Genomic DNA, 13,646 nt, shown 5'->3' with positions numbered 1-13,646 from the left:
ACCTTCTCTACCACAGTCGGTAGTCTGTGTCAGTGCTACACGCTGTTACCTCTACTGTATGAAGGGTCCTCAAGAAGTTCACAGAAAACACTTATTTGGAAAAAGTATGCCGCATTTCAAGCTTTTCTTGCACCAAAATAAACTCATCTTTCAACTCCATTTTCCCCTGATCATTTTGCAGTACCTCATATTATGTCTACACAAGGCCACCCACACATCAGAATCAGGAGCTAAAGGTCACCAGGGCCACCTGTTTCCAGTTTCTCGATCTTATGAACAAAGCTGCCGTGAACCTTCCTGTACAAGCACTTGTGCATCAAGGAGTGGAGATGCTGATGACCAAGGACAAAAATGTGTTCAACTCTATGAGACACCACCAGATATGTTCTCAAAGTCGCTGTACCATTTTCCATTTTTCTATTTCTTTTTATTTATCTGAAAGCCAGAGAGAGACAAATCTTCCATCTGCTGGTTCTCTCCTCAAAGGTCTGCAGCAGCCAGAGCTGCCAAGTCCAAGCCAGGAGCCTGAAACTCCATTCAGGTCTCCTATGTTGGAGGCAGAGACTCAGGTCCTGAGACATCACCTGCTGCTCCCCAGAGGTGCACTACAAGGAACCTGGACCTGGAGCAGAAGCAGGGGAGCTGGTACACACACTGGGAACTCTGATATGGGATGTGGGAGTCCTGAGCAGGCACAACCACTGTGTCAAACCCTGGCCCCCATAGTGTCGTTTTACCCAGTCTGTGCCTTGTTTGCTCAATACCAAGGACTCTGGCAGAACGTGGCATGGGCTCTTCCTCAGAGGCAAAGTTAATAGCTATGTGTGCAAATGAGAAACCTCAGCTACCATGACCTTGGCTTCTAACCTACAAAGGAAGCCTGGACGCACCACTAACAGGTGGAATTTAAGACAAGTTAAAAACATCGACGTCCTGGAAGTAGAAAGAGCAGTGTTTATCATGAACCAGGGTGTGGCAGCAATGGGACACAAACTTTAAACTATAAAGGAACACAAACCGGGGAGCTAATTTAGAACATTGCTGGAGATTAATAAGGTTGTGGTAATTACCACTCAATGATACACTTTTTTTAGAGATTAAGTCTAATTACAGTTATTTAAGTCATGCTGTAAGACATGTACAGGGATAATAAAATAAACAAAAGGAACAAAACAGAAAGTAAAGAGTTGATCAAATTTAAGAACTTACATATGTCAAAATTCAAAATTAATTATCAGAATTTTATTGCAAGCGTTTTGATAAATCATGCTGCAGAAGCGTGGGAATATATTTGTCATGCACGCAGCTGACAGACGGATTTAGAGCCTCCAAGTGTAAAACATTTCTACAAAACAAGGGAAACCAGGAAAATGACTTGAACAATCCCTTCACAAACAGCCAATGAAATGCAGGAAAACTGGACCGCCACTGTTAGAGAAATGCTGATGAAGATTCTACAGTGGACAGCAACAGTGAGAATCGGGGCGCCAGGCGGGCCCGGGCCGCATGAGTAACACGGAGAGCTGTCGGCCACTCCTGCGCAGAGCACGCTGCACGTCGCGGTTCCTGAGGCTGTAGATCAGGGGGTTCAGGGTGGGGATGACCACGGTGTAGAAGACAGACACCACTTTGCTGTGCTCCAGGGAGGAGATGGCGCTGGGCTGAGCGTACATGAAGAAGACTGTGCCGAAGAACAAGCACACGGCCGCGAGGTGCGAGGCGCAGGTGGAGAACGCCTTCCGGCGGCCCTGCTGGCTGCGGATCCTGAGGATGGTGGAGACGATGTAGACGTAGGAGACCAGGACGACGGCGAACGTGCTGACGATGATGGAGCCACACAGGCCGAGCAGGACCAGCTGGTTCACGGAGGTGTCCGAGCACGACAAGGACAGGAGCGGGGGCACGTCGCAGAAAAAGTCATTGACCTGATTGGCGCCGCAGAAGGACAGCGTGAAGGTCATCGCCGTCTGCGTGCTGGCATTCAGCACGCCCCACAGGTAGGACCCCGACACCAGCAGCGCGCAGAGCGGGGGCGACATGCTGGCCGAGTAGAGGAGAGGGCTGCAGATGGCCTTGAAGCGGTCGTAGGCCATGGCCGCCAGCAGGAAAGCCTCCGTGGTCCCGAAGAGAGACAGGAAGAAGAACTGAGCGGCGCAGGCTCCGAAGGAGATGGTGTGGTCCCGCCGCAGGCAGTTCAGCAGGGCCCTGGGCGCGATGGTGGAGGAGTAGCAGACGTCCAACAAGGAGAGGCTTTGCAGGAAGGCATACATGGGGGTGTGCAGCTGTGCATCCGCCTGGATGATCGCAACCATGCCCAGGTTCCCCACCACAGCCGCCACGTACAGCACCAGGAAGAGCAGAAAGAGCACCGTCTGCACTCCCGGACCCCCTCTGAACCCAAGAAGAACAAATTCGGAGACGCGGGTGACATTTGACATCGTGTAAGGGCAGCCGGAGATGGACAGAGAAAGAAGGGGGGTCGGGGGAGAGCCAGGCAGCCACAGCTCCCTCGCTGGGGTCACTGGGAGCTGATTTCATCTCTCTAGAGTCATTTCTTCACGGCACACCCCTAGCGTTCACAGTTTTTAATTTGGGGAAGTCGCAAAGTCAGAGCACACAGCCAGCATGGGGACTTCCACCCCCTTGCTCCGGAGCAGATCTGTGTTACAGGAATTTGCCCTTGGGCTGAACTGGGAGACGCGTGGAGCAGCTTCGCTCAGACCCTGTGCCACACGGCCCTTGAGGCTCTCCTTGCTGCTGCAGCAAATGGTCCGAGTGTCTTGGCGTCCAGAGGACACACCTGCAGGTGAGGGCATCAGCAGGCCCCTGTTCTGGACTCTCCAAGGGAGACCCACCTGCTGCTTCCAGCTCCCGAAGGCCACCTGCACCCCGTGGCCCAGAGCCCTTCTATCCTCACTGTCCACAGCACTGCGTCTTTTCTCTGCTCCCTCTGCTGCCAGCCTTGCGTCTTCTGTCTCCTGCCATCCTGCATCCTCCTTGTGGGGACCCTGGCGATGACAAACCACACCAGCACTCTTCAGAATCACACCTGCACATCCCCTTCTGCTGTGTAGGGCGATGTGTTCATAAGTTCCCAAAGCACTCTGTGGACACCCTGGGCGATGCCACTCATTCTACATCACTGTCTATTTAATATGCATGATACAGATGGATGACATCTTGGTTATAAGACAAAAAGATCAATGATAGATGCGAGGTATTTTAAATGAATTAGACCTTTTTAAAGGAACCTTTATTAAATCAGTGATTATTAATTTTGTTTTTACCTATGATGATTTCCTGTCTGCTATGTTCCACTAGTTTTTAAGTATTGTACACAAATAGCTGTAACACACCTAAGCAGTAGAGTTAGGACTGCTTTAGCTGCAGTGGGTTGGGGTCCTGTCGTAGGGTGTGACTCCTCCTCTTGGAGTAGACAGCATGCATAGACAGTGTACATGGACATGTGTGCATGTCCATGTGTGTGCCTGGATGTGTGTGCACATCCCTGTATGTGCACATCCACACGTGTACATGGATGTGTGCGCATGTCCCTGTGTGTGCATGGCCCTGTGTGCCTGGATGTGTGTGGATGTGTGTGCTTGTCCCTGTGTATGGATTCGTGTGTGTGTGAACATTCATGTTGGTGCAAGTCCATGTGTGTGTGTTTGTGTGCATGCAGATTGCACGTCACTCAGAAATTCTCTGATATTATGTCTTGTTCTGTACAAACAGAAATAAATATGTGCTCCCAGGGAAGAGTGAAGGAGAGAGCACCTGGCAGTTTTCATTCAGAATGAACTTTCTTACAAACTCTGCCATGGCATATAAAACTTGTGTCACCAGTTCGATAACTCTGAATGTATTTTCTCAGCAAGAATGGCTCAAAATATTTTTCTAAAATTCACTACCAACTCTCCATTCTCCAAGTCTTCAGGATTTGTAAAACTGAAAGCACGGTTCAGTCAGGCCATTTCCTTTTCCTGAGGACTCGTGCCAGCTGCACATTTGTGTGGGGAGGCAGGGTTGATTCTCTGGAAACCCCAGTCTCCAGGAGGAGAGGGGATGTGCTGTTCCCTTCACTGCCCTAAACTGAGCAACTGAAAAGCGCTTGGCTGATCAAGACCCAAATAAACGCATTGAACAATGAAAAAATAATCCCATTGGCAGCCACAACACTAAACAGGGCTTCACAAGCTTTTATAAAGCGCAGAACTTAACACACAACTGTTTCCTTTGAGTATTAGGGTTTACATTGTTCAATGTGTACTTTGCATCGGCGATCTTCAGTTTAAAAGATCCAGCACTGGTCTGTGTGCCCACAGGCAGAGAGCTGGTGGCATTTAACAAGCATAAGGCGAGCACCACCAGTACCACCCAGTGCTGCTGCCCAGTGCTGCTTTACCTGGGGTCTGTATCAGCAAGCGGTGATGGACTTTGAATTTACTAGAATTTAAACTCACTTAATGGGATGGATCACAGGGTCTCTGCCAAGCATTTTGGATTCTCAATGAAACAAACCTCACCTAAAAGTCCTTCATGTCTTTCTTCCTGTTCTGACCGACTCCTAGATGACTCACCAGCCCTGAGGTTAGCAGTGTCCACACCACACGTCCTCGCCAGCCTTGAGGTTAACAGTGTCCACACCACACGTCCTCTCCACCCTGTAGTTGGCCGTATCCACACCACACTTCCTTAGCAAAGTGCACACCACACTTCCAGAGCCCATTTTTCCCAGCAGCAACAATGAGAATTATACCAGTTTGCCAAGCGCCGGTCATTGGAGGTTTATCCCCCAAGGTGGCCTTTTAATGAGAGTGGTTTCACTCACTCAAGTTCTTAACTTGGGCATGAGACAGAACAAAGTCCCAGGGTAAAAATTTGAGAGCAAATCAAGCAAGCAACAACCACAAAAAAAAAAAAAACCACAAAATCACAATACTTATCCTTAAAAAATAACAAGTATGTCAACTTGTAGATGGTGGGAATGCAAATCTTGAAATTTTACCACCTTTCATGTCAGGTCTATGGTCACTGATGTAGGACAGAGTGAACACGTGTGCCTCAAATCTAACCAAAGTGGATCAGGGCTCTAGCCTTCTGGCAATCTCATCAAATCCAAGGATAAAAATGCAAGTACATTTTTTGACACTCAAGTATTTCAGAATGGACTTTAGAATATGTTTTAATTGATTCTGATAGTAAATCTGGTGAAAAGACTCTGCTCTCTGTATTTCTCACTATGACAATTAACACAACATGGAGAGGTGAGGAGTCTCAGACACAGGCCACAGTGACGTGTCCTCTTTCCCTGCAGACACAGTCTTTCCACGTGCTGCTGTGCTTCATCCCACATGGTCGAGTGTCTCTGAGCTGCATTTGGTGCTGTGGGAAATATCAAGTAAATGAATCCCCAATCTTCTCTTTCCTTCCAATTGGTTATAGAGAGGTCCTCCCCTACTCTGGAAAAATATGTATGCAAGAATGTGTTGTGTATACGGGTGCATACTGATGCACACATGGAGATTTTATGTATCATAGATGCTTGATATGTTTCACTTATAATGCACACTTGGCATGTATGTAATATATACCCTACATACACACACACACATACACACAGAACTCCAGAAGCTGTGTGGAGAATGGGATTAGGGCAGGGCATTTGGTTTAGTGATTGAGACACAGTTGCAAAGTCCACATCCCATATCGGAGTGCCTGGGTTCCAGTTCCAGCTCCACTCCTGACTCCAACTTCCTGCTAATGAGTACTCTGAGAGTCAGCAATGCTGGTTCAAGCCTCGGGTCCCCGCCACCCACATGGTAGACTCAGATTGAGTTCCTGGCACCTGATTTCCACCTGGCCCAGCCCTGGCTATCCTGAGTGTTTGGGAAGCAGCATTTGGGCATTTTCAGCTGTGGCCACCTCATGGTGGCGCTGTTTTCCAGCAGTCAAGTCGCTCAACTTCAGACCCCGCCCCCAACCACCACCACCATGTTGCTGAGAGCAGTGCAGTCAGCTGTCTTGTGCACTTTGCTCACTCCATGTTGCACAGGCTACAGACATAATCTCAGAAAAAACCTCCACAAGTGCTCAGATCTGAGCAGCTGTGGCCTCTGTGCCTGACTCAAATGGCACAGCCCAGTGACAAGAAAAGGTGTGTTGTGCCGTGGTCATGGCAGCAGTGATGAGAAGCCAGCTGTCATCAACATCTCCTTTACACTGGAAACTGCTCACCACTTTATAGGACATGCACATTTAATACTCGCAGTAGGAGTGTAGAAAATTCCAAACTCATTTTTCAGAGAAGGAAAGTGGATATTAGGAAAACTAAGCAGGATGCGGATACCATAGACTGTGGGCAAGAGTCTTTGCCTCCAGTATCTTAGTGTCTAAGTGACAAGATAAAGGTCTCTGCGATAAAATCCCTGAACACAGAGGACTGAGGTCAACTCCCCAGAATTGGGCCTGTGTGAGTGACAACTGAGAACACTGCACTCTGAGGTAGCTTCTCCTGAACACAGCCTGGGTGAGTGAGGACACAGAACTCTCTACTCTGTGGTATCTTTTCCTGAACACAGACTATGTGAGTGAGCACCCAGAACACTGCACCAGAGTTAATTCTCCTGAACACAGCCTGGGTGAGGACCCATAGCACTGCACTCAGTGGTAATTCTCCAGAACACAGCCTATGTGAGTGAGGACCCAGAAACTGCACAATGAGTTATCTTCTCCTGGATAAAGTCTCACTGAGTGAGGACTTGGAATTAGGTGTGTATGAGCTCCAATGTGGAGCCACCATATTTGGGGGATAGTGATGCTCTTGCTTTTTAACAATGCATCCTCTTTTAAAAATACTTAAACAGGTACTCAGGATTTAGAGAATGTCTGTTTCCCTCATGCACTTTTCACTTCAAATACTGGCTTCCAGCTCCTCAAATCATCCTTGGTGAAGTCAGGAATATAGGAGTGCAGCCCTCAGCTCACAACTAGCTCTCCAGCTTCACAGGTAGAGGTTGCTCTTCCCTCCAGCCCTCAACACTAACACACAAATACCACGTGCCCCTCAGTCCTCTCCAACCTAGAAGAGGTCAGGATTTCAGCTGTATTTTTATTTTAGGGAAACCATTAACTTCGTCCAAGAGGAAGCCTTACCCCAAACTCATGAGATTTTATGTAATGCTATTTTCATGAGAGAAAATACATAGCATGCAAAAAAGGATTCTATTTAGGGCCACTCAATTGACTAAACTCCATGTAGGATATTTACCATCCAATCCAACATGGTTGTACTTGTCCATTCCAGTTCCTTTCTACATCACATCCAGGAATTAGACAAGATAATGCCTGCTTATGCTTTTCTAGACCTAAAATGTTTGCTTTGGGATCTCTTACAGTAATTACATGAATGGGTATGTGTGCTACATTTCAACTTTATACACTTACACACACATGCGCACACACATACACAGACACACATACGTACAGCTTTTCAAAGAACAATGAAGACGTACGGACATAAAAAAAAATAAAGTCCATTTAGGAAAAAAAAGTATATAGGGGGCGGAGCCAAGATGGCGGATAGTGAGGACGTGCGCCATAGTTAGGGAAAATAAAGTTTCATAAAAGTGGAATTACTGTAGCCTCAGGAAAAGATTCAAGAAAAAAACTGCAGAGGAAACGCTTCCAGGTCTAGTGGATGTGACACAGAGAACCTACAGGGAGCCCACCGCGTGGAAACCCAACCGTGGGAGCCGAGCCTCAGAATCTCGCCAGCGCGGGAACGAACAGAAGGTAAGACAAAGGCATCAGAAACCCGAGACAATGGGGGGGGGGGGGAAGCAGAGGCCTCTCTATTAACTCACCGAGCAAAACAAAAAGCAGGAGCCATTTTACATACCTAAAGCGCCACCAAGGAGTTCACAAGCTCAGTAACCTGAAACTTGAGAACACATTGAGGGCTGCATAAACTCTTTGTGTGGTCCCAGGGGTAGATCAAACGAATACTCACAGAGGCCAGATTTCAACTACACTCAATTCCACTCACCTGTACCGAATAACTTCCCAACTGAGTCAAAAAAAAAAAAAGAGAGAGAGAGAGAGAGCAATCCAGCAAGGAGCAAGGGAGAGAACAATCTGGGTGAGTCGCTTTTTGCACAGCCTTAAACCCTAAGAATCAAGCTGAGCTCTCTGGCCACACCCATCACAGCCTCTAAGGATCCATCAAAGCAGACAGCCCACTTAAAGGCATAGTATAATGAGAAAAAATCACCACAGCAAAAAAAACAAAAACCATAAATTACCTCCAACATGCCAAACAACAAACATAGAAACCGAGGTAACAAGAGCAAGGAAGACACTATGATGCCCCCAAATGAACAAGACACCCCAATCCAAGATTATGAAGATGAAGAGATAGAAGAAATGCAAGAAGCAGATCTCAAAAAATTGATAAGAACATTAAGAAGTTCTCAAAAACAAATTCTTGAACTACAGAAATCCTTAATGGACAAGATAGATAATCTCTCTTGTGAAAATGAAATATTAAGGAGGAATCAAAATGAAATGAAACAACTAGTAGAACAGGAAACTGTGATAGTGACAAAAAACCACAATGAAATGAAGAACTCAATAGATCAAATGACAAACACATTACAGAGCCTTAAAAACAGAATGGGTGAAGCAGATGAGAGAATATCGGAATTAGAAGACAGAGAACAGGAAAGGAAACAATCAAATCAAAGAAAAGAAGAAGAAATCAGAAATCTAAAAAATACTGTCAGGAATCTACAGGATACTCTTAGAAAACCCAACATTCGGGTTCTAGGAGTTCCTGAAGGCATGGAGAGGGAGAAAGGATTAGAAGGCCTTTTTAGTGAGATACTAGCAGAAAATTTCCCAGGTTTGGAGAAGGACAGAGACATCCTAGTACAAGAAGCTCATAGAACCACTAATAAACATGATCAAAAGAGATCCTCACCACGACACGTCGTAATCAAACTCACCACAGTGAAACACAAAGAAAAGATCCTAAAATGTGCAAGAGAGAAATGCCAGATTACTCTCAGAAGATCTCCAATTAGACTCACAGCTGACTTCTCATCAGAAACCCTACAAGCTAGGAGAGAATGGCGAGATATAGCCCAGGTACTAAGAGAGAAAAACTGCCAGCCCAGAATATTATATCTGCAAAGCTCTCATTTGTGAATGAAGGTGAAATAAAGACCTTTCACAGCAAACAGAAATTGAAAGAATTTGTCACCACTCATCCAGCCCTGCAAAAGATGCTTAAAGATGTGTTACATACAGAAACACAGAAACACGGTCACCAATATGAAAGAAGATAAAGGAAGGAAACCTCACAGCAAAACATCACAGGAATCTCAAACCATATATTAGCAAAAATCTTTGGCAAATGACAGGGCAAAGTTACTCCTTCTCAATAGTCACATTGAATGTTAATGGCTTCAACTGTCCAGTTAAAAGACACCGATTGGCTGATTGGGTTAAGGAACAAAACCCATCTTTTTGCTGCTTACAAGAAACTTATCTTTCCAACAATGATGCATACAGACTGAAAGTGAAAGGCTGAAAAAAGATATACTATGCCAACAGAAATGAAAAAAGAGCGGGCGTAGCCATCGTAATATCGGACAACATAAACTTTACCACAAAAACTGTTAGGAGAGACAAAGAGGGGCACTATTTAATGATTTAGGGATCCATTCAAAAGGAAGATATAACAATTATCAATGTATATGCACCTAATTACAGGGCACCAGCTTATTTAAAAGACTTGTTAAGGGACTTAAAGGGAGACTTAGACCCCAATACTTCAATACTCCACTCTCAGAGATGGACAGATCAACAGGACAGAAGATCAACAAGGAGACAGTAGATTTAAATGACACTATAGCCCAAATGGATCTAACAGATATCTACAGAACATTTCACCCTACATCCAAGGACTTTACATTCTTCTCAGCAGTACATGGAACCTTCTCTAGGATTGACCACATACTAGGCCATAAAGCAAGTCTCAGCAAATTCAAAAGAATTAGAATCATACCATGCAGCTACTCAGACCACAAAGGAATGAAATTGGAAATTAGCAACTCGGGAATCCCTAGAGCACGTGCAAACACATGGAGATTGAACAACATGCTCCTGAATGAACAATGGGTCATAGAAGAAATTAAAAGAGAAATCAAAAGTTTTCTGGAAGTAAATGAGGATAAAAGCACAACATACCAAAACCTATGGGATACAACAAAAGCAGTGTTAAGAGGAAAGTTTATATCAATAGGTGCCTACATCAAGATATTGGAAAGGCACCAAATAGAGGAGCTTTCAAGTCATCTCAAGGATCTAGAAAATCTGCAGCAAACCAAACCCAAACCCAGTAGGAGAAGAGAAATAATTAAAATCAAAGAAGAAATCAACAGGATTGAATCCAAAAAAACATTACAAAAAATCAGCCAAACGAGGAGCTGGTTTTTTGAAAAAATAAAGAAAATTGACACCCCATTGGCCCAACTCACTAAAAAAAGAAGAGAAAAGACCCAAATCAATAGGATCAGAGATGAAAAGGGAAACGTAACAACAGACACCACAGAAATAAAAAGAATCATCAGAAATTACTACAAGGACTTGTATGCCAGCAGACAGGGAAATCTATCAGAAATGGACATATTCTTGGACACATACAACCTACCTAAATTGAGCCAGGAAGACATAGAAAACCTAAACAGACCCATAATTGACACAGAAATTGAAACAGTAATAAAGGCCCTCCCAACAAAGAAAAGCCCAGGACCAGATGGATTCACTGCTGAGTTCTACCAGACATTTAGAGAAGAACTAACTCCAATTCTTCTCAAACTATTCAAAACAATCGAAAAAGAGGGAATCCTCCCAAATTCTTTCTATGAAGCCAGCATCACCTTAATTCCTAAGCCAGAAAAAGATGCAGCATTGAAAGAGAATTACAGACCAATATCCCTGATGAACATAGATGCAAAAATACTCAATAAAATTCTGGCCAATAGAATGCAACAACACATCAGAAAGATCATCCACCCAGACCAAGTGGGATTTATCCCTGGTATGCAGGGATGGTTCAACGTTTGCAAAACAATCAACGTAATACACTACATTAACAGACTCCAGAAGAAAAACCATATGATTCTCTCAATAGACGCAGAGAAAGCATTTGATAAAATACAACACCCTTTCATGATGAAAACTCTAAGCAAACTGGGTATGGAAGGAACATTCCTCAATACAATCAAAGGAATATATGAAAAGCCCACGGCCAACATCCTATTGAATGGGGAAATGTTGGAAGCATTTCCGCTGAGATCTGGTACCAGACAGGGATGCCCACTCTCACCACTGCTATTCAATATAGTTCTGGAAGTTTTAGCCAGAGCTATTAGGCAAGAAAAAGAAATTAAAGGGATACAAATTGGGAAGGAAGAACTCAAACTATCCCTCTTTGCAGATGATATGATTCTTTATATAGCGGACCCAAAGAACTCTACTAAGAGACTACTGGAACTCATCGAAGAGTTTGGCAAAGTAGCAGGATATAAAATCAATCCACAAAAATCAACAGCTTTTGTATACACAGGCAATGCCACGGCGGAGGAGGAACTTCTAAGATCAATCCCATTCACAATAGCTACAAAAACAATCAAATACCTTGGAATAAACTTAACCAAGGATGTTAAAGATCTCTACGATGAAAACTACAAAACCTTAAAGAAAGAAATAGAAGAGGATACCAAAAAATGGAGAAATCTTCCATGCTCATGGATTGGAAGAATCAATATCATCAAAATGTCTATTCTCCCAAAAGCAATTTATACATTCAATGCAATACCAATCAAGATACTGAAGACCTTCTTCTCAGATCTGGAAAAAATGATGCTGAAATTCATATGGAGACACAGAAGACTGCGAATAGCCAAAGCAATCTTGTACAACAAAAACAAAGCCGGAGGCATCACAATACCAGATTTCAGGACATACTACAGGGCAGTTGTTATCAAAACAGCATGGTACTGGTACAGAAACAGATGGATAGACCAATGGAACAGAATAGAAACACCAGAAATCAATCCAAACATCTACAGCCAACTTATATTTGATCAAAGATCCAAAACTAATCCCTGGAATAAGGACAGTCTAATCAATAAATGGTGCTGGGAAAATTGGATTTCCACGTGCAGAAGCTTGAAGCAAGACCCATACCTTTCACCTTACACAAAAATTCACTCAACATGGATTAAAGACTTAAATCTACGACCCGAAACCATCAAATTATTAGAGAGCATTGGAGAAACCCTGCAAGATATAGACACAGGCAAAGACTTCTTGGAAAAGACCCCAGCAGTACAGGCAGTCAAAACCAAAATTAACATTTGGGATTGCATGAAATTGAGAAGTTTCTGTACTTCAAAAGAAACAGTCAGGAAAGTGAAGAGGCAACCGACAGAATGGGAAAAAATATTTGCAAACTATACTACAGATAAAGGGTTGATAACCAAAATCTACAAAGAAATCAAGAAACTCCACAACAACAGAACAAACAACCCACTTAAGAGATGGGCCAAGGACCTCAATAGACATTTTTCGAAAGAAGAAATCCAAATGGCCAACAGACACATGAAAAAATGTTCAAGATCACTAGCCATCAGAGAAATGCAAATCAAAACCACAATGAGGTTTCACCTCACCCCGGTGAGAATGGCTCACATTCAGAAATCTACCAACAGATGCTGGAGAGGATGTGGGGAAAAAGGGACACTAACCCACTGTTGGTGGGAATGCAAACTGGTTAAGCCACTATGGAAGTCTGTCTGGAGATTCCTCAGAAACCTGAACATAACCCTACCATACAACGCAGCCATCTCACTCCTTGGAATTTACCCAAAGGAAATTAATTTGGCTAATAAAAAAGCCATCTGCACATTAATGTTTATTGCAGCTCAATTCACAATAGCTAAGACCTGGAACCAACCCAAATGCCCATCAACAGTAGACTGGATAAAGAAATTATGGGACATGTACTCCATAGAATATTATACAGCAGTAAGAAACAATGAAACCCAGTCATTTGCAACAAGATGGAGGAATCTGGAAAACATCATGCTGAGTGAATTAAGCCAGTCCCAAAGAGACAAATATCATTTGTTTTCCCTGATCGGCGACAACTGAGCACCAAAGGGGAAACCTGTTGAAGTGAAATGGACACTATAAGAAACAATGACCTGATCAGCTCTTGTCCTGACTCTAGATGTACAATGTAGTACTTTATCCTTTTTAGTATTTGTTGTTGTTGTTGTTCTAGTACTAGTGGTTGAACTCTGTAATTAACACACAATTATTCTTAGGTGTTTAAATTTTAACTGAAAAGTGATCCCTGTTAAATTTAAGAGTGGAAAAAGAGAGGGAGGAGATGTACAATTTGGGACATGCTCAATCAGACTTGCCCCAAATGATGGAGTTAGAAATGTGCCAGGGGATTCCAATACAATCCCATCAAGGTGGCATGTACCAATGCCATCTAAATAGTCCAAGTGATCAATTTCAGTTCACATTCGATGGCTCGGATAGGTCTAAGAGTCAAAGGGATCACACAA

The 13,646-nt window shown here is 43.9% G+C and overlaps 1 protein-coding gene across 1 annotated transcript; it reads right to left on the bottom strand.

The window, feature by feature from the left end:
- Positions 1 to 1,454: 1,454 nt before the first annotated feature.
- LOC133758869 (olfactory receptor 9S13-like) lies at positions 1,455 to 2,438 on the bottom strand. Its single transcript, XM_062190003.1, has one exon. The coding sequence runs from the start codon at positions 2,436 to 2,438 to the stop codon at positions 1,455 to 1,457; it is 984 nt and encodes a 327-aa protein (XP_062045987.1).
- Between the last annotated feature and the right edge of the window lie 11,208 nt (positions 2,439 to 13,646).

This window comes from Lepus europaeus, chromosome 4, assembly GCF_033115175.1.
Source record: "Lepus europaeus isolate LE1 chromosome 4, mLepTim1.pri, whole genome shotgun sequence".
NCBI lineage: Eukaryota > Metazoa > Chordata > Mammalia > Lagomorpha > Leporidae > Lepus > Lepus europaeus.
This window is presented reverse-complemented; position numbering and strand designations above follow the sequence as displayed.